Here is a 20,989-nt window from a genome sequence, read left to right as displayed (position 1 = left end):
TCATGAGAAACGCTGGGCTGGATGAAGTGCAAGCTGGAATCAAGATTGCTGGGAGAAATATAAATAACCTCGGATATGTAGATTACACCACCCTTATGGCAGAAAGTGAAGAGGAACTAAAATGCCTCAATGAAAGTGAAAGAGGAGAGTGAAAAGATTGGCTTAAAACTCAACATTCAGAAAACTAAGGTCATGATATCTGGTCCCATCACTTCATGGCAAATAGATGGGGAAGCAATAGAAACGGTGAGAGACTTTATTTTTATGGGCTCCAAAATCACTGCAGATGGTGACTGCAGCCATGAAATTAAAAGGTGCTTTCTCCTTGGAAGAAAAGTGATGACCAACCTAGACAGCATATTAAGAAGCAGAGATACTACTTTGCCAACAAAGGTCCATCTAGTCAAATCTATGGTTTTTCCAGTAGTCATACATGGATGTGAGAGCTGGACTAAAGAAAGCCGAGTGCCAAAGAATTGATGCTTTTGAACTGTGGTGTTAGAGAAGACTCTTGAGAGTCCCTTGGACTGCAAGGAGATCCAACCAGTCCATCCTAAAGGAAATCAGTCCTGAATATTCATTGGAAGGACTGATGCTGAAGCTGAAACTCCAATACTTTGGCCACCTGATGGGAAGAACTGAATCATTTGTAAAGACCCTGATGCTGGGAAAGATTGAAGACGGGAGGAGAAGGGGACGACAGAGGATGAAATGGTGGATGGCATCACCGACTCGATGCACATGAGTTTGAGTAAACTTCGGGAGTTAGTGATGGACAGGGAGGCCTGGCGTGCTACAGTCCATGGGGTCGCAAAGAGTCGGACACGACTGAGTGACTGAACTGAACTGAAAGTCTATCAGCTCTGGGGCTGGCAGCCACCCACTAGAACTCCAGATGGCTTTGTGTACACTTGGTACATAGCCAATACCTGAAAGTCCTTATCTTGCCCCAAATTGGCCAGGATAGGGCTCTTTCATCATTCCCAAACTGGTTTTTTGTTTCTGAAATTAGAGAAAAACATCTTTTACAGATTCAGAACTTGAGGGAACAAAAGTGCTCCCAGGAGAAAGCTTGTGGTTATAATTCTCATCATGTCCTGAGACTTATAAACACAGCCGATATTTCCTGAAACAGCCTTGGGTCCATCAGTAGAACCTAAAAATGAAGAAAAAAAGGGGAAAGGGTTATAGATCTTTCTTTAAATTCAAGGTGTAAATGAATTATTCCAACTTATAAATTAGTGAGTTTAAAGTACAATACTTGATTCATGACTAAGTATTTTTTTTACTTTTAAAAAATATTTCATTTATTTATTTGGCTGTGTGAGGGCTTAATTGAAGCATGTGAACTCTTATTTGTGGCGTGTGGGATCTAGTTCCCTGACCAGGGATCAAAACTGGGCTCCCTGCATTGGGAGCATTCAGTCTTTGTCACCAGACCACCAGGGAATCCCCATAACTAAGTTTTAAAATAAAACTGTGAGATCTCTGTGTCTATCTAGATGTATGCTTGTCTGTGCTCCCTATCAATATGATATGCTTTTCCCTCAGAATAGCATTATTAAAATTAATTAATAAAAGAATTCTATTTAATTGACTTAAGTGTTTACATATAACTATTTCTAAATGTAACAGAAACTTGTCCCCAATTTTAAAACTATATTTAATATTTAATGAATGAAAACCAGTTTAAGTTGTTGGTTTAATTAATACAGCCAGGTCTTTAGGGCTATGGATATTGTGGTCACTTCAGAAGCACATATACTAAAAGTAGAGTCATCAACATTAAGAGCCATCTACCAGAGATTCGGGGAAGAATGCCATCCCCTCTTATGAACAAAGCCGAATTCTAGAAGTTATGACTGATTTCGTCAGAGGCCTGAAGATCTTCATCTTAGAATTCCATACCCAACCAAAATGTTAGTTCAATGTACACTAGCAATACATCTACAGATATGCAAGGACTAAAGAAATGTATCTCCTGGGTAGCCAAGAAAATGAGGATGCAAACCAAGAAAGAAGGTCCTGAATAATAGCTGTGTAGCAGCCAACAGAAGGCGCCTTGAAGGCATCTGAGAAAAGAGTGGAGATGGGGCCCTAGACACATTCCAGATGTGATCACATTCCAGAGGTGATAAAGCCAGGCACTATAAGGGGAAACGAATCCTGTTTTCTCCACTAGGCATTCCCACCACTCTGAGCCTTACTAAGACACACAGCTCTACAAAGCCACGAGCTCTTAATAAGGAGGAGGAATGGATGAGAGATGGAGGCTCAGGAAGCGGCCTCCCTTCTATTAATAGAAGGAGCCCTCTGAGAACTCCTGATCTGAGGGCCTCAGAAATGGGAACAAGAAGTCTCAGAACATCTTACTACCAGACAGGATCCCCAATCACCTAGACACTGTCAGCGTCACCACTCCATCCCTAGGAAGCAGCAAGGCCAGTTGGACAGTTCAGATGGTCAGGAGGAAAAAAGATAAGACCTAGCAGGCGTGTTTAAGGCTTTATTGGTGATCAGCAGGGTTGGGCAGGGCCCACACTGGGAGAGCAAAGCCTGCACAATAGGCCAGTTCTGGTCTTCAGGGCAGTGCTGGGGGCTCAGGCCTGAGCTCTCCAAGCCAGGGGTCTGGTCAGGCTACTCACAGCAGGGAAAAAAAAAAAAAAAAAAAAACATGGAAAGGAAGGATGATCTGGTTGGCTTTAGAGCAGAAATGATAACATCAGGGGATGACTTCACTGAAGAAGAATGGGGTGCTGTAGAGCTTAGAGATCCTGGATGAATGGGGTTGGGAAAGAGTTGGGGCAAAATAGGGCCTGAGTGGGGACAAACAGAAGGAAAGAAGGAGAAAACAAGACATCTGGTCCTGGGATTCAGGAAGCTCCAGCTGTTCTCCAGGGCCCTGGTGCAACAAGCATGGCACTGGCTCCTTCATGTAGGCAGAAATCCTCTCGAGGCTGTAAGGATAAGAAAAAGGAAGTTGGATCATGATCAGCTGCCCCATTGGAGCTTCAGCAGCTCCATTTCAGATATCCAAGTTGGAAAGCCCAGTACAGCCCCCTTGTGGGGGCAAGTGTTACAGAAGGCAGTCTTCCTGCAGTCCCTAGTGGTCAGAACTCAACCCCTTCAGTTCAGTTCAGTTCAGTTCAGTTCAGTCGCTCAGTCGTGTCCAACTCTCCGCGACCCCATGAATCACAGCACGCCAGGCCTCCCTGTCCATCACCAACTCCCGGAGTACACTCAAACTCATGTCCAGAGAGTCGGTGATGCCATCCAGCCATCTCATTCTCCGTCGTCCCCTTCTCCTCCCGCCCCCAACCTTTCCCAGCATCAGAGTCTTTTCCAGTGAGTCAACTCGTCACATGAGGTGGCCAAAGTATTGCAGTTTCAGCTTTAGCATCAGTCCTTCCAATGAACACCCAGGATTGATCTCCTTTAGAATGGACTGGTTGGATCTCCTTGAAGTATAAGGGACTCTCAAGAGTCTTCTCCAACACCACAGTTCAAAAGCATCGATTCTTCGGCGATCAGCTTTCTTCACAGTCCAACTCTCACATCCATACATGACCACGGGAAAAACCATTGCCTTGACTAGACAGACCTTGGTTGGCAAAGTAATGTCTCTGCTTTTTAATATACTATCAAGGTTGGTCATAACTTTCCTTCCAAGGAGCAAGCGTCTTTTAATTTCATGGCTGCAATCAGCATCCGCAGTGATTTTGGAGCCCAAAAAAATAAAGTCTGACACTGTCTCCACTGTTTTTCCATCTATTTCCCATGAAGTGATGGGACCAGATGCCATGATCTTTGTTTTCTGAATGTTGAGCTTCAAGCCAACCTTTTCACTCTCCTCTGTCACTTTCATCAAGAGGCTTTTGAGTTCCTCTTCACTTTCTGCCATAAGGGTGGTGTGTCATCTGCATATCTGAGGTTATTGATATTTCTCCCAGCAATCTTGATTCCAGCTTGTGCTTCTTCCAGCCCAGCGTTCCTCATGATGTACTCTGCATATAAGTTAAATAAGCAAGGTGACAATATACAACCTTGACGTACACCTTTTCCTTTTTGGAACCAGTCTGTTGTTCCATGTCCAGTTCTGACTGTTGCTTCCTGACCTGCATACAGGTTTCTCAAGAGGCAGGTCAGGTGGTCTGGGATTCCCATCTCTTTCAGAATGTTCCACAACCCCTTCAGTTTCCTCTAACTAATGTGCTATCTAAGACCTACCATACACAGAGACTCCACTCTGAGGATATCCACCAGAGAGGGTGATGTATAGGCATCTCTGGTTCTATCACACTTCACTTAATTGTGCATCCCAAGTATTGCGTATTTCACAAACTAAGGTTGGTGTCAACCTTGCATCAAGTAAGTATATCACCACTATTTATTCCAAGAGCATTTATTTGTTCACTGCTGCTGCTAAGTCACGTCAGTCGTATCCGACTCTGTGCAACCCCATAGACGGCAGCCCAACAGGTTCCCCCGTCCCTGGGATTCTCCAGGCAAGAACACTGGAGTGGGGTTGCCATTTCCTTCTCCAATGCATGAAAGTGAAAAGTGAAAGTGAAGTCGCTCAGTCGTGTCCGACTCTTAGCGACCCCACGGACTGCAGCCTACCAGGCTCCTCCATCTAAGTGTCACTAGATGTCTCTGTCACATTTTGTTAATTATAGCACCATTTTCAAATTTTTCATAATCATTACATTTGTTAAGGTGGTCTGTGATCATTTAATTTTACTATTGAAAAGCTCAACATTCAAAAAGCTAAGATCTCGGCATTTGGTCCCATCACTTCATGGCAAATAGGAGGAGAAAAAGTGGAAGCAGTGACGGATTTTCTTTTCTTTGGCTCCAAAATTACTGCAGATGGTGACTGCAGCCATGAAATTAAAAGACGCTTGCTCCTTGGAAGGGAAGTTATGACAAACTTGGACAGCATATTAAAAAGCAGAGACATCACTTTGCTGACAAAGGTCGCTATAGTCAAAGCTATGGTTTTCCCTGTAGTCATGTACGGATATGAGAGTTGGACCCTAAAGAAGGCTGAGCACAGAAGAATGGATGCTTTCAAACTGTGGTGCTGGAGAAGACTCTTGAAAGTCCCTTGGACAGCAAAGAGATCAAACCAGTCAATCCTTAAGGAAATTAACCTTGAATATTCATTGGAAGGACTGATGCTGAAGGTACAATTCTTTGGCCACCTGATATGAAGAGGTGACTCACTGGAAAAGACTGATGCTGGGAAAGATTGAGGGCAACAGAGGCAACAGAGGATGAGTTGGTTGGATGGCATCATTGACTCAATGGACACAAGATTGAGCAAACTTCAGGAGATAGTAAAGGACAGAGAAGACTGGTGTGCTGTAGCCAATGGGGCTACAAAGAGTTGGACTTCAATTAGTGACTGCTGCTGCTGCTGCTAAGTCGCTTCAGTCATGTCCAACTCTGTGTGACCCCATAGACGGAAGCCCACCAGGCTCCCCCGTCCCTGGGATTCTCCAGGCAAGAACACTGGAGTGGGTTGCCATTTCCTTCTCCAATGCATGAAAGTGAAAAGTGAAAGTGAAGTCACTCAGTCGTGTCCGACTCCTAGCGACCCCATGGACTGCAGCCCACCAGGCTCCTCCATCCATGGGATTTCCCAGGCAAGAGTACTGGAGTGGGGTGCCATTGAATTAGTGACTAAACAACAACAATTGCAAAAACACTACAATTCCCTGAATGCTCAGATGATGGTTAGCATTTCTTAGCAATAAACTATTTTAAATTAAGGTAAAATGCATTCTTTTTGTAGACATAATGCTATTGCACACTTTGTAGATTACAGTAGGGGCTTCCCTGCTGGTTCAGTGATAAAGAATCTGCCTGCCAATGCAAAAGACACAGTTCCATCCCTGATCCATGAAGATCCCACGTGCCATGCAGCAATCAAGCCCAGGCACCGCAATTATTGAGCCTGCGCTCTAAAGCCCGGGAGCCACAACTACTGAGCCCACATGCTAAACTACTGAAGCCCACGTTCTGAGAGCCTGTGCTCAGCAATAAGAGAAGCCACTGCAGTGAGAAGTCTGCCCACTGCAACTAGAGAGTAGCCCCCTGCTTGCCACAACTAGAGAAAAGCCAGCCCAGCCATGAAGACCAAGCACAGCCAAAAATAAATAAATTAGAAAAATTATTTTTTCAAAAAAGATTACAGTATACTATAAATATAACTTTTATCGAGACAGGCTCCAGGCTTTGCCCTCAGGGGGCCCCCTAGCACCACAAAGAGCCTCAGAAATACATAAACAAGTTGCAGAAGAGACCACTGTACCCAATGACTCAGCAATACTGGATGAAAGCTGATAGAAAAGTATAAAGCTCAGTACCAGATTCTAATTATTTCTCTTAAAGGACAAAGTCCAACTGCCTGGCCTGAGACTTGAGCTTTGTCTCCCTGGGCCCCTAGAGTTTCAAGGATTCAAAGATCCTGGGGCTGCCTGTATCCAACAGTCCAGGCCCGAAGAGGCCACACAGTGCAGCCCACATCTGTCTCCAACTCACTTCCAGGCAGTCATCCCAGCTCTTGAATGATCCCCAAGGCGGATCACCTTGAACCAGAACCAGAACTGATGAGAGCTAGCTGAGAAAAGAGATTCCATGATGGAGAGGGGGAAGAGAAAGCAGACTGTAGGCTGAAAACCTATTGGACTAGAGCTTCAAATTCCCAAACCTGACATAAAGCACTTTGTCGCTCTCTAGTTGGTTGACTGAGGGTACCAGTGGTGAGCTGGGAAATGGGGTCAGGCTGTGCTCTTCCAGAAGCAAGGGGGCTCCACCCACACCACACAGCTCGGGGTTCCTATAGTTCTCCAGCTACGCTGAGCCCCAGAGGTGGGGCCCAGGACGATGTGGCTTCTGCTTCTCCCCTGCACCTGAATCAGTACCTCATACAGAAGAGAGGGTCAGATCAGTGAATGTGACTTAAAATGATGCACTGTCACATCTCTGAGACAGAATCTGGGGTAACTGGAAGGAAGGTGGAAAGGAAGACAGAAAGGGAAGAGTAGTGGTCACCATAACAGGTGTCAAGAAAAATACTTCCACATGGGTATCTACCTATGTTTTCAAATGTCAGCGTCAATTAGTCCTGGGGCTGCTGCTTAGACGCTTCTGTCGTGTCTGACTCTGTGCAACCCCATGGACTGCAGCCACCAGGCTCCTCTGTCCATGGGATTCTCTAGGCAAGAATACTGGAGTGGGTTGTCATGCCCTCCTCCAGGGGATCCCCCTCAACCCAGGGATCAAATCTGGGTCTGCATTACAGGCAGATTCTTTACCACTGAGCCCCCAGGGAAGCCCCCAGTTAGTCCTAGGAATCATAATACAACCCCAGGTGGGGATATGATTGCAGCTAAGCTCCCCAGGAACCAGGAGGAAAAAATTGTGTCTGTCTTTGGTACTTGAGATCAATCCTACTGTGTCTCTTTCTACTAACAGCTGCATACCATCTCCTGAAGGTTCTACTTCCTCCATACTGTCCAGGGCTGTGAACTCAGACAAGAAAAGGACCTGAGCTTTTCTTTTCAGTACAAGAAACAGAGAACCACTGACTGTTGCACATAGAAGCCAGATGCTCTCACTGGGAGCCCAGCACAGGCTGTCTGTGATCTTCAGCAATTACTTGTCCTTTCAACTTAATTCCTTACTACAAAACAAAGGTGACAATGTGCACCCATGGGTGATTCATGTCGATGTATGGCAATAACCACCACAATATTGTAAAGAAATTATCCTCCAATTAAAATAATTAATTTAAAAAGATGGGGGTGATAATTCTTCTACCATGTAGAAATGTTGCAAAGATGAACACAATATATGTAAGATGCTCAGCAGATCAGATCAGTCGCTCAGTCGTGTCCGACTCTCTGCGACCCCATGAATCACAGCACGCCAGGCCTCCCTGTCCATCACCAACTCCCGGAGCTCACTCAAACTCATGTCCACAGAGTCGGTGATGCCATCCAGTCATCTCATTCTCTGTCGTCCCCTTCTCCTCCCGCCCCCAACCTTTCCCAGCATCAGAGTCTTTTCCAGTGAGTCAACTCGTATAAATCAAACATTGATAAATGGTAGGTCTTCTTAATTTTTAGCCCCGAGACTAAGAAAGTTTCCTGGAGAAGATAGAAGATATATAAATAGTGAGAAAGTCAGGAGAATTACTTCAAAGTGGTCGAGGAAGTCTTTCATGTTTGTGAATTCAACCAGGCACTTGGGTTCCAATCTGTGGTGCAGGTCAACGATGTCATAAGTAGATAAATACACATAGATGAGCTGCAGAAAGGCAAAGCAAGAATGGGCTTTAAACGCTGAACCTGGGCAAAATGAACTCCTGGCTCTCAAATCTGCCCCCCCACTTACCTTGTCCCCTGAAAATCAATGCCTTTTCCCTAGAAATTGGGATAAAAGCTTCATCTTCAGAGGGATTCCCTCCAATTATGCAGGCTTCGTTTTCTCCTGAAGGAAAAAACAGTTGTCACTGCCCTCAGATACTGACTCCCTATCAGAGAGCAGGCCTCCCAGGGCTGTGTCTGATCCCAAATGCCAGGTGAGCAGCCATGTTTTCCTACTGAAACTGGGTCGGTGCCCGGGCTGCAATTCAACCCACCTATGTTCACTAGACTCCTATGGGTACCACCTCCCATGTGTGAGAGGCAATGGGAAGGCAAAGGGCAAAAAGCACACTGTTCCTAACCCTGTCACCACTCAGCTCCAGACACCTGCCCTGGGTGTCTGAAACTGGAGAGTGATGCAGGGTGTAATGCAGCCAGTGGTTGCCTCGCTGATATTCAGAGTCAGTGTGGCCACATCTTCTGGATTTACCTGTGCTCTCTCTTGACTATAAAATGTTGACAGGTTCTAATAGTTTAGAGAACACAGTGCAGGACATCAGAACAGATAGTGTCCAGTATCCAGTCAAGAAGTCCAGTCTCTGGTCTCTCTTCTGCATGGCCTTCCATAATTCCCTTCAACTCTAGTGCTGACATTCTGAACTCTCTAGTGAATTAACAGAAATTCTATGTGGAATAACCTCAGAATACTAAATTATGTAGTATAAGGAAATACAAACAGTAAGATTTAAATGTATCCTAATTTATATTAATATTTTAAAGGTTGTTAAGTGTTGTCTGTGTAAGCTTAGAATATGCCAAACAAAAGGATATATTTTTCACTTGAAAATAAGAAAATGAAAATAAACATTGACAAGAATCTGCCAAGTGGGATATCAGAAAAGAAAATTGCTTACTTATATTACTTTGAATAAAGAAATGCAGAAAAACTAGGGCTGCAGGATTTTAGAAAAGAAACTAAGTTCAAGGTGAAAAATATGGAAAATAAGAAACAATGCTAAGAGGAAAAATTTCAAACCTACACCAGGAAGAACTGAATGTATTGTTAAATCATGTCCCCCAAGGAGCAAGTTTGGGGGAGGTCTTTGGTGTGGTTCTCACAGCACAGCCCTACTTAGGTGCCCACTTAGACTGGAGGAGCTGGGTCAGGCGGTCACCAGGACACCCGTGTCTGAAAAGCAGTGGCGTGCTCAGGAGAAGCCTGGACAGCCATGCTCCCCACGCCAGGCGCTGGGGTTCACAGCTCCTGTGACAGTCTAAAGGCCATCTTCTAGCCCCTGGGCCAGTGGGGTGGCCCTGCAACAGAGGTGGAGCAACCCCATTACACCAAAGGTGAAGGCCTGGGTTGGCTGGCCCTACCTCTAGGATCACAGCTGGAAACCTCCCTGGCACTGAGAAACAGGAAAAGAAATTTGAAAAACAAAATAATAATAATAAAAAACCCACATAACTGAGAAGATTGTACAGAAATTTGCAATAAGTCACTGCGAGCTCAGTGTCTAGACTTAGACCTGTTTTTATCACCCTTGTAGGGTGATCGAAAGTTGAATATGCAAGCATCTAGTGACTGACTGCCACACGGGATATTAGTGATGGACAGGACCACAGTGTATCTCAATTACCACTGTTGGCTCATCACTCAAGGCCTTCTAAAGACACTCTTATACATCAAATTGGCAAAACACGCAGACTGACACGTGACATGCCCTTTAAAGACCTTAAAATAATGACAATGTCAAGGAGATTGACCAGCGGAAAAGAGGACCTCTTCTCTCCAAACCTACTTAGAGTTCTTTTATAAGGCATCTCAGCCAGTCCCCTCTAATTCATAAGTCCTATAAAAATGGATTGCTTTAGCTCTTATGTTTTCCTTTAAAAACATATTTATTATCATATTCAGTGTGTGTGTTCATTTGCTCTAGATAATAAGCTAGAAAAGAACCACAGTAAGTTCCATTTTGCCCATTAAAAAAGGTTGTGACTACCATCACTTCACCTTTTAACTGTGATCCAGAATTAAATGAGTAATGGGCTGAGCATAGGACACAGGGAGATTTATAGACTGGGATTTATTCAGCAAGTGGAAACATGCACAGCCAATAAACAGAAAACTGTAAAGGCAGGAAACAGCAGAGTATGATAATGAGACCGTAAAACTAGCATACGATGAAATTGTGACACCCCAAGTGCCTAAGGTACAGGAAAAAGAGGCCCATGTGCCTTGCTGGGGGCACCATCAAGTAAGTTACTCTCTCTACAGAGCAATAAAATAGACTGCTATTAAAGCTTAAAACCATTCTCACACTTTGCCTTCTAGTATCGGCTAGGGCATCTACCAAATAAAGGCCACAAACCAGAGGAAAACATCAGCTTAAGATGACACTATCATAAGGAAAAGTAAAAAATAGAAAACCCCACATTTCCCGGTAGTGAGTGACTGACTAGGCAAATTACAGTTTATCTACTGAAAGCAATGAGACATATCCAGTAAATATTTAGTAGTATGCACACAAGTGTATGGCTAATAGGTATAGATTCTTAAGGGAAACATCAAGAGAAGAAAGAGCAGAACCTAAAAATGTATGTACACACAAATTACATGGACCGAAAGAAGTCGGCCAGAGAAGGCAATGGCACCCCACTCCGGTACTCTTGCCTGGAAAATAGCATGGATGGAGGAGCCTGGTAGGCTGCAATCCATGGGGTCGCTAAGAATCGGACACAACTGAGCGACTTCACTTTCACTTTTCCTTCTCATGCATTGGAGAAGGAAATGGCAACCCACTCCAGTGATCTTGCCTGGAGAATCCCAGGGACAGGGAGCCTGGTGGGCTGCCATCCATGGGGTCGCAGAGTCGGACACGACTGAAGCGACTTAGCAGCAGCAGCAGCAAAGAAGTAGGCATGAGTAAAACTCAAGTGAATACTTGAAGTGATCCCCCTAATAATAAATACAACTAGCCCAATAATTCTTCACTGAACACCCAGTGTTCACCCAGCATCTTGCAGGTGCTGTTCTGGTTGTATACAAACACCTGTAAGACCAGGAACAAGAAGAGACAGAAATGCCTGCTTTCATGGTATTTATATCCTACAGGGAAGACTGATAATAAGGAAAAACATAAGCAATGTAACAATGAGACCATGTCTATGTCCATCACAAACAGTAAGGTGCACCATCTTAAGTGGACAACTCTGGGTTTTTAGCTATGTGTATTTTTATGGAAGCACCACCTGGGTCAAGAGAGAGACCATTTCCAGCCCCGCACAATCTCTTCAACATAGACAAGCTCACCATTCAGCTGACCTCTGTTGCCCTGGACTTATTTTGCCCATTAACAAATCATGTAAATAGAAGGATGTAGTAGGTGCATTTGGCGTCTACATCTTTTTGTCCACACTGCGTCTCTGAGCGTCATCCATGTTATTGTGTGTAGCAGTAGCCCTTCATAATATTTTCATCATAAGTATGTATATTGTATAATACTCCATCATATGAATAATGAATTTGTATAATGGACTTATATAACATATCGCAGCTTATCTGTCCATTCTCGCATTGCCAGACACTGGAAAGTTGCCAGTTCTTGGCTTTGTCATAAAAGCCACTTTGAACACTGTGGTACAAGACAGAAGCACACATCCCCAGTAGTGTATAACAAGGCATGGCATTCCAGGGGCATAGAGTAGATGTATGTTTAGTTCCAGGAAGTGCTGTTGGTATTCCAAAGTGGTGTTCCACCAGCAGTGAGTGATGGTTCCAGTTACTGCACATATTTGTGAACAACTGTTGGTCCATTTAATTTTAGCCTGTGTGGGTATATAATTGGATTAACTGTGTTCATAACTTCCCCAAATCCAATATTGTTGGGCACCTTTTCATATGCTTACTGGCCTTTTGGATATTCTCTTTTGTAATGCCCAATCAAGACTTGGGCCTTGGAGTTCTCTGGTGGCCTACTGTTTAGGATTCTGGACTTCCAATGCCAGGGCCTGGGTTCAACCTCTGGTTGGGAAACTGAGATCCTACAAGTCACGGGATGTGGCCAAAAAAACCACTTAGGGCTTTCTTTTCATTGGTTATATTTTTAGCTAAATATTTTTGGATAAAGGTCCTTTGGATTTGTAATATTTTCTCCCAACTGCACCTTGACTGAATACTAGATCCCAAAATAAACAACTATTTATGGTAGCATGGTCTAGGAACTCCTGAGGTCCTAGAAACGTTCTCTTAAGCAGACCACTGGACAGTGTAATTTGAAATTACTTCCAGAGGATGCAAAGCAGTCATGAATAGTGCCTGATAAAAAGGAGACCAGGAAACTTAGTATACTCATAGAAGAATGTGAAGCAGGAATACAACAGCCCCAAGATCTCTATATAGACTCTGGACTTGGATACCTCACATTGGCAAGAACTGAAAAGCAAGTGCCTTAAGTTAAAAAATATATATATCCATCAGATATTCAAGAAAGACTGGATATTCAAGAGAGACTGGCATCACCCTTCCCGTGAACAAGGCTTAATTCTAGCTGTGTCTAATTGCATCAGAAGCCTGAAGGTCCTTATCCTAGAATCGTATAACCAACAAAAACATTACTTCAGTGTACACTAGCAACACATCTTCAGATATGCGAGGACTAAAGAAATTTACCTCGTGGGTAGCTAAGAAAATGAGGAAGTAGATGGGGAAACAGTGGAAACAGTGTCAGACTTTATTTTGGGGGGCTCCAAAATCACTGTGGATGCTGATTGCAGCCATGAAATTAAAAGACGCTTACTCCTTGGAAGGAAAGTTATGACCAACCTAGATAGTATATTAAAAAGCAGAGACATTACTTTGCCAACCAAGGTCCGTCTAGTCAAGGCTATGGTTTTTCCAGTGGTCATGTATGGATATGAGAGTTGGACTGTGAAGAAGGCTGATCGCCGAAGAATCTTTGCTTTTGAACTGTGGTGCTAGAGAAGACTCTTGAGAGTCCCTTGGACTGCAAGGAGATCCAACCAGTCCATTCTAAGGGAGATCAATCCTGGGTGTTCATTGGAAGGACTGATGGCTAAAGCTGAAACTCCAATACTTTGGCCACCTCATGCGACGAGCTGACTCACTGGAAAAGACTCTGATGCTGGGAAGGATTGGGGGTGGGAGGAGAAGGGGACGACAGAGAATGAGATGGCTGGATGGCATCACCGACTCGATGGACATGAGTTTGAGTGAACTCCAGGAGTTGGTGATGGACAGGAAGGCCTGGCGTGCTGTGATTCATGGGGTCGCAAAGAGTCAGACACGACTGAGCGAATGAACTGAACTGAACTGAACCCAGAAAGAAGGTCCTGAATAACAGCTGCGCAGCAGCCAACAGAGGGCGTCTGAGCTCTTAATAAGGAGGAGGAATGGATGAGAGATGGAGGCTCAGGAAGAGGCCTCCCTTCTGTTAATAGAAGGAGCCCTACGAGGACTCCTGATCTGAGGGCCTCAGAAATGGAACAAGAAGTCTCAGAACATCTTACTACCAGACAGGATCCCCATGCACCCAGTCACTGCCAGCGTCACCACTCCATCCCTTGGAAGCAGCAAGACCAGTTAGACAGTTTAGATGGTCAGGAGGAAAAAAGATAAGACATAGCAGGTGTGGTTAAGGCTTTATTGGTGATCGGCAGGGCTGGGCAGGGCCTGCTGGGAGAGCAAAGCCTGTACAATAGGCCAGTTCTGGTCTTCAGGGCAGTGCTGGGGGCTCAGGCCTGAGTTCTCCAAGCCAGGCGTCTGGTCAGGCTACTCACAGCAGGAAAAAAAACAAACAAACATGGAAAGAAAGGATGATCTGGTTGGCTTTAGAGCAGAAATGATAACATCAGGGAGTGACTTCACTGAAGAATGGGGTGCTGTAGAGCTTAGAGATCATGGATGAATGGGGTTGGGAAAGAGTTGGGGCCAAACCGGGTCTGAGTGCGACAAATGGAAAGAAAGCAGGGGAAAAGAAGACGTCTGGTCCTGGGGTGCAGGAAGCTCCAGCTGTCCTCCACACACAGCACTGGCTCCTCGCTCCATCCTGCCGTCCGGAGCACTATTTGTTGCCCCACATGGCTATCTTTGAATACACAGGGTGTGGGAGGAAGCGGTTGGACTTCATGTAGGCAGAGATCCTCTTCAGGCCCTGAGGGTGGGAAAAAGAAGGTCAGGCCTCAGGTCTGCTGCCCCACTGGGGCTCACGCAGTTTCACTCCAGACTCTGAGTTGGAACCTTGGTTCAATCTTTCCTTGTGGAGTGAAGCAATCAGCAAAAAACAATCTTCCTAGGGTCCCTAGTTCTGATAAGTTACCTCTTCAGTTTCCTGTCACTAATGTGGAATCTTACTAAGACCTGCCACACATGGAAAACATGCTGTGTTAGCTGCTGTATATACCCAGAGATGAGAATACACAGCCATCCCTCATTCCAGCCCAGTTCAAATTACTGTGATTCGCACATTTTGTGTATTCTACAACTTGAAGCTTTGTGTCAACCATCATTAAGCAAGTCAACTGATGCCATTTTTCCAACCACATTTGCTTACTTTCTGTCTCTGTGTCACCTTTGGTGATTTTCCCAATATTTCTACTTTTTCATTATGATTGTTTGTTATATCGATCTGTGATCAGTGATCTTTGATGTTACTGTGGCAAAAAAATCAAACTCATTTAAGACTCAGATGATGGTCTCAGCATTTTTTGGCAAGAAAGTTTCAGGGTTTTTTGTTTGTTTGTTTGTTTGTTTGGCCGAGATGTGTAGCATGTGGGATCTTAGATTCCAGAGCAGGGATCAAACCCAGGCCCCTGGCAGTGAAAGCATGGAGTCCTAACCACTGGACTGCCAGATAATTAATGCCCAGCAATAAAGGATATTTAAATTAAGATAAATATATATATATATATATTTAGGTATAATGCTATTGCACATTTTATAGGCTACAGTGTACTATAAACAACTTTTACATGCCCGGAGAAACCAAAAAAGCTATGTGACTTGTTTCACTGTATTGTGGGCATCTAGACCCAAACCCTCAATACATCAGGGAGGGTTTTATCTTGAAGTCTCTGTAGTGGGCAATTTCCTTCCCTCTCTGTCCTTCTTCCAGTTACTCATGATTCTGTCTCAGAGACAGGATCGTACATTCATTTTAAGTTACATTCACTGATCTGACCCTCGCCCCTGTATGAGTCACTGTATCAGGCCCAGAGGAGGTGCAGAAGTCACACAGTCCTGGCGCCCAGCCTCTGGGGCTCAGTGCAGCTGAAGAACTACAGGAATTCTGAGGGATATGTGACGACTGAGAACCTCCACAGAAGTAACCTAAGAGTGGCTCTGTTGTTGCTGCTGCTGTTAAGTCACTTCAGTCGTGTCCGACTCTATGTGACCCCATAGACGGAAGCCCACCAGGCTCCCCCTTCCCTGGGATTCTCCAGGCAAGAACACTGGAGTGGGTTGCCATTTCCTTCTCCAATGTGTGAAAGTGAAAAGTGAAAGTGAAGTCATTCAGTCGTGTCCGACCCTTAGCGACCCAACTGACTGCAGCCTACCAGGCTCCTCCATCCATGGGATTTTCTAGGCAAGAGTACTGGAGTGGCTTGCCATTGCCTTCTCCGAAGAGTGGCTCTAGTGTGTCCTTATCTGAGGGGAAACAGGATCACAGAGGTTACGCACCTTCCTCACGTTCAAGCCACTAATAAGTGATAGCATGGAACACAGCCTGGCTCTTTCTCCAACTCTGTGCTCTTGGAAAACACTCCCTTCCCCCATTTCCCCACAGGAGGGCTTGTCTTTGCCCCTGCACACAAACCTGGTTCTTTTGCAGAGGGAGACTCTAGGCTTTGCCCATAGAGGGACCCCTCGCACAACAAAGAGCCTCAGAAAGTACATGAGCAGCTTGCAGAGGAGACCAGATCTCACCCAATGACTCAGCAAAACCCAGAAGAAAGGTGATAGGAGGGTGAGAAGCAGCAAGACCAGGCTCTAATTATTCCACTTAAAGGACAGAATCCAACTCCTGGCTTGAGACCTAAGCCCACTCTCACTGGGGGCTACCCCGACTTACCGCATCCCCAGACCTGCTACAGCCAACCAGGCAGTGAGACACTCAGATGTACCTGCGCACCACCTTCTCAAGACAGACAGTGCCTGAGAGTTCCCAGGAGTGCCAAGACCTAGGGCTGACTGTACCCCACAGCCCAGGGCCCAAAAGGCCACACACTGCAGTCCACATCTGTCCCCATCCTCCTTCCCAGGCACTCATCTTAACTCTTTGTTGCTCTCCAGTTATTAATAGTTGACTGAGGGTGACGATGAGCTGGGAGGTGAGGTCAGGATGTGCTCCTCCAGAACCAAGGGGGTTCCACCCATACCACACAGCTTCAGAGTTCCTGAAGTTCTCCAGCTGCACTGAGCCCCAGAGTTAGGACTCCGGGATTGTGTGACTTCTGTATCCCTCCTGTGCCTGACACAGTGCCTCATACAGAGGACAGGGTCAGACTGGTGAACGTGACTTAAAATGAATGGACCATCCTGTCTCTGGGACAGAATTATGAGTAACTGGAAGACGGAAAGAGAGGAAGGAAACTGCCTACTATAGAGACAAGACAAAATCTTCCCAAGAAGGCACCTACCTATGGAAGAAAATCCCAGAACCAATCTCAGTACAACCCCAGAGAGGGAGACAATAGCCGCAGGGTGATCAGGAAAAAACATCATGTCTTTGACTCCTAAGATCACTCTTACTGTGTCTCAATTCAACTAATGCCAGCCACATCCAAACTCCTGAGATTTCTGCTTCCTCCACACTTTCCAGAGATCTGAGCCCAGACAACAAAAGGACCTGAGCTTTTCTCTTCCACACAGGAAACGGAGAGCCACTGACTGCTGCCCATAGAATCCAGACACGCTGACTGGGAGCCCAGCACAACCTATACTGGTTCTATGACCATCAGAAATTACATATCCTTTTGGCTTATTCCTTGTCTTTAAAATGGAGGTGGTACTTCTTTACCTTGTAGAAATAAGGCAAAGATCAAATCTGACACAATGTATGTAAAGTCCTGAGCAGAAAACCTGGCATAAACCAAGTTCTCAATAAATGCTAGTTATACTTGGTTTTAGTTCCAATTAGGAAAGCTGCAGGGAGAAGAGTGTAGAGAAAAGAGATGGATTAATAGTAGGAGGGTCAGGAGAATACCTCAAAATGAGAAATGAAGTCTTTCAGGTTTAGGAATTCATCCAGGCAGTTGGGCTCAAATATGCGGTAAATGTCAAGAACATCATAAACCAGGAAATCCACATAGGTGAGCTGCAGAAAGACAAAGCATGAATGTGCACCAAACTCTGAACCTCAGGAAAATGACAGCTCTCCCTCCCCTAAAGCCATCCCACTTACCTTGTCCCCTGCAAACCAAGGCCTCCTCCCCAGAAACTCTGAGTAGAGCTTCATCTTTCCAGGGATCTCCTTCAAGTATTGAGACTTTAGTTTCTCCTGAGACACAAAACAGCTGTCACTGCCCTCAGACACAGACTCCCTGGCAGAGCAGGCCTCCTGGGGATGTGTCTGATCCCAGCTACCAGGTGAGCAGCCATGTCCCCCGACTGAACCTGGGTTGGTGCCCAGCTGCTGTTCAACCCACTTGTCTTCATCAGACTCCTATGGGTACCACCTCCCATCTGTGAGAAGTGATGGGAAGGCAAAGGGCAAAACCACACTGTCCCTGACCCTGTCACCAGTCAGCTCCAGATACCTGCCCAGGGTCAGACCAGCAGTGCTGTGAGACTTGGCAGACCTCAGGCCTCAGACCTCAGGCTGATAAACACTAAAAAACCAGGAAAGAAATCCTTTGTTCCAGTGTGGGAGACAGAATGGTGTGGATGCCTGGACAATTTCTGGACAGTTGGAAAGAATTGGAAGCTGAAAGGAAGGAAGGAAAGGAATAAGTCTGACCCTGAGCTGCCCACTGGACATGTGTCCTGATTCCTGAGATGCCAAGGAGGAGGCACTGGTTGAACTCATAAACACCTATCTAGGATCTGAATTTCTACCCTGGGAGGCTGGACTCTACCTTAAGATTGATGCAAACTGAGTCCAAGGTTGCATTTCATGCACTGGGAGTTCTGAGGATCACTCTCGGAACTCTGTAGGGACTAGCTTGGTGAATCAGTAGTTCTAAGGAGTTTAAATGGCAAAAGGACCAATGTAGATGGGACCCTGTCCAACTCAGCAGGAATGGACTCACAAAGTCAGGACTTTAACAGATCCTGACTATGCAGACGTAGACCCAGCCTTGCCCACCGGGCAAAATGGGTTTATGCCTGAGATGCTGAAGAAGAGGCATTGGGCTAACAAGGTAAATACCCTGTCTAGGAACTGAATTTCCACCTTGGGGAGTCTGGATTCTATCCTTAGATTGGGGAGAACTGAGTCAGAGCTTCTATATCCTTAATTAGAGTTATGAGAATCACTCAGGGGGCTCCATATAGACCAGCTCAGTAGCTCCAAGGAGATCAAATTACAAAATGATCTGAGTAGAAGGGATAAACTTATCTAGTCTCCTTTCAAAGCACATCCAGCCCAGATCAGCGGGAGGAGACTCACAAATTCAGGGTTGTAGCAGAGTATAGCCAAGTCATTAGCAGTGTCCATAGCCTGGTTCTCCAATACATCCACGCGAATCTTCTCCTCCTCTGTCTCCCCACCTGTAGCCACACAACAGAGACTCACCCTCAGTATCCCCTCCCAGCCCAGCCCAGGGCGTGGCCACCTCTATCCCTGCCCCCAACCCCAGCCCCACTCACACATGTTGTGCTTGCGAGCAATGTACCGAAGGATGGCCTTGCTCTGGGTGAGTTTGTGAGCTCCATCAATTAAGTAGGGCAACTGGAAGAATAACAAGGCCAGGTCAGGTGGGCCAGCAGGCTCCCCTGCATCTGCTCCCTTGAGCAAGGGCAGAGATGAAACCTGGCACTCACAGAGCCTGTCCCATGGTAGGCACTAAATAATATGCTATAAAGTGGAGGGATGAGCTGGGACACAGAGCACCATGAAAGGGCAGGGGAGAGAACCAGGAAGCTGAGAGACAGAGCAGAAGGCACCTGTTCCTGAAACCTCTAAGCCAGGAAAGGAGATGGATGGAGACACTGTCCACTCCCCCTCCCAGCACCTCAGCCCCTGCACCTACATTGGGGAAGTCCAGGCCCAGCTTGAATTTTTCATTCAGCCACTGGCTTCTGTCATAGTCGGGAGCTGAGAAAAAGAAGATGCAGTGAAACAACCTCCCAGGAATCCAACCCTCCTTTTCAGGGAGACCTACCAAGGAGTCAGGGGCAAGACCCCCGTGAATTGGTGGTTCTGGAATCTGAACTACTAATTTCACATGGAGCTTTGAGGGGAAAAACAAACAGAACTTTCCTGAAACTACATGAATAATACTTACAAAGGATTTAGGTAAGCACTAAGGGGAGCCTGTGCCAATGGCTGATACAGGACCCAGCTGTGGACTCTCATATCCTTCCTTGGAGGCCAGCTGCACCCTAAAGGGTTCAGGAAGGGGCAGGTCCCTGCTCCAGCTGGGCGGGCTGGAGGGGAGGGGGACAGATGTGAACAACAGGGGTCACATGGGATGCTTGGCACCAAACCAGCATGAGTTGGGCAGAAGTCAGGACATGACAAGCATGCCATTACCGTCCCCCATCGTGTACTTCTTTTCCTCATAGTTTGCGTCTGTGTACTCCAGGAGCAGGCGGATGGCGTGGGCCAGCTGAGAGAGACGCCAGGACACAGGGCAGAAGTCAGGTCTCCCAACCCTCTCCCCCTATCCACCCACTTCTGAGCGCACACACACACACACGCACACACACACACGCCGCCCCCTGAGAAGGAGGCGGCGGCGCGAAGGGGCTAGGCTGCAGCGAGCAGAAAACATTTCTGGTTTTCTGGCTTACCGGTCCCCAACTGCGCAGCATATCCCCGCCCGCCTCCATCCCACCCGCCCTAGCGGACCCCCGCTCACCCCGCGGATGTCCCAGTAACCCAGGGTCATCGCCATAGTCAGCGGCTGTGGATCGGGTTTCCAGGTCGGTACCGTGGATCTGGAAGTTTAGCCAGGGCCTGGGTCAAGTCTGGGTGTGGCCTGAGTGAGGCCACGCCCATCGCCTCTCTCCGCCCCGCCCCCAATTATTACCCAATCTCCGAAGCTTCCTGGGACTCGGGGCACCCGGGACTCTTCAACCAGGCATCTGCGGCCAGGGCAGTGGAAATAGTCCATTTCCCCCTCCAGCCTCAAAACTCGGGAGCCGAGCTCTGAACACCAGGACGCTGAGGGCAGCCTGGTTCGCGTGGCCAGTCCGATCTCAGCTAAATCGGGGGAGTTGGTAATGCGCTCGGGAAACAAGCCTGAATCCTAACGACCGCACGAATCTTCCACCTCCCCTGCCCTCCCACGATCACTCAGACTTGCTCCTGGGTTACCGAGTTCCCTTGGGCTCTGGGAAGCTCTTAAGTGCCAAGTTAAGACTAAGAGTGGGTGCCCTTCAAATCGAAACTAAATGAGCCGCTGGCACAGGAAGATCAGCACTCCAAGTA

At 46.4% G+C, this 20,989-nt stretch overlaps 1 protein-coding gene across 1 annotated transcript; it reads right to left on the bottom strand.

The window, feature by feature from the left end:
• Window positions 1–2,492: 2,492 nt before the first annotated feature.
• LOC129540700 (glutathione S-transferase Mu 1-like) lies at window positions 2,493–20,547 on the bottom strand. Its single transcript, XM_055402019.2, has 10 exons — window positions 20,418–20,547; window positions 20,090–20,165; window positions 19,587–19,651; window positions 19,204–19,285; window positions 19,004–19,104; window positions 17,798–17,893; window positions 17,600–17,710; window positions 8,404–14,548; window positions 8,206–8,316; window positions 2,493–2,957 (listed from the first exon to the last, which is right to left on the bottom strand). The coding sequence occupies exons 1-8, from the start codon at window positions 20,451–20,453 to the stop codon at window positions 14,459–14,461; spliced, it is 657 nt and encodes a 218-aa protein (XP_055257994.1). The 5' UTR covers window positions 20,454–20,547; the 3' UTR covers window positions 2,493–2,957; window positions 8,206–8,316; window positions 8,404–14,458.
• Window positions 20,548–20,989: the final 442 nt, after the last annotated feature.

This window comes from Moschus berezovskii, chromosome 4 (genome assembly GCF_049115385.1).
Source record: "Moschus berezovskii isolate FMDL1 chromosome 4, NW_MosBer_1.0, whole genome shotgun sequence".
In the NCBI taxonomy this organism is placed as follows: Eukaryota; Metazoa; Chordata; class Mammalia; order Artiodactyla; family Moschidae; genus Moschus; species Moschus berezovskii.
This window is presented reverse-complemented; position numbering and strand designations above follow the sequence as displayed.

Coding starts and splice junctions, on each gene's coding strand:
- LOC129540700 (XM_055402019.2), bottom strand. CDS start 20,453: ATGGCGATGACCCTGGGTTACTGGGACATCCGCGGG. Junction 17,894..19,003: donor TCTGCTACAACCCTGAATTT/GTGAGTCTCCTC, acceptor TTTGTGTCTCAG/GAGAAACTAAAGTCTCAATA. Junction 14,549..17,599: donor ACTTCATTTCTCATTTTGAG/GTATTCTCCTGA, acceptor TCCCACCCTCAG/GGCCTGAAGAGGATCTCTGC.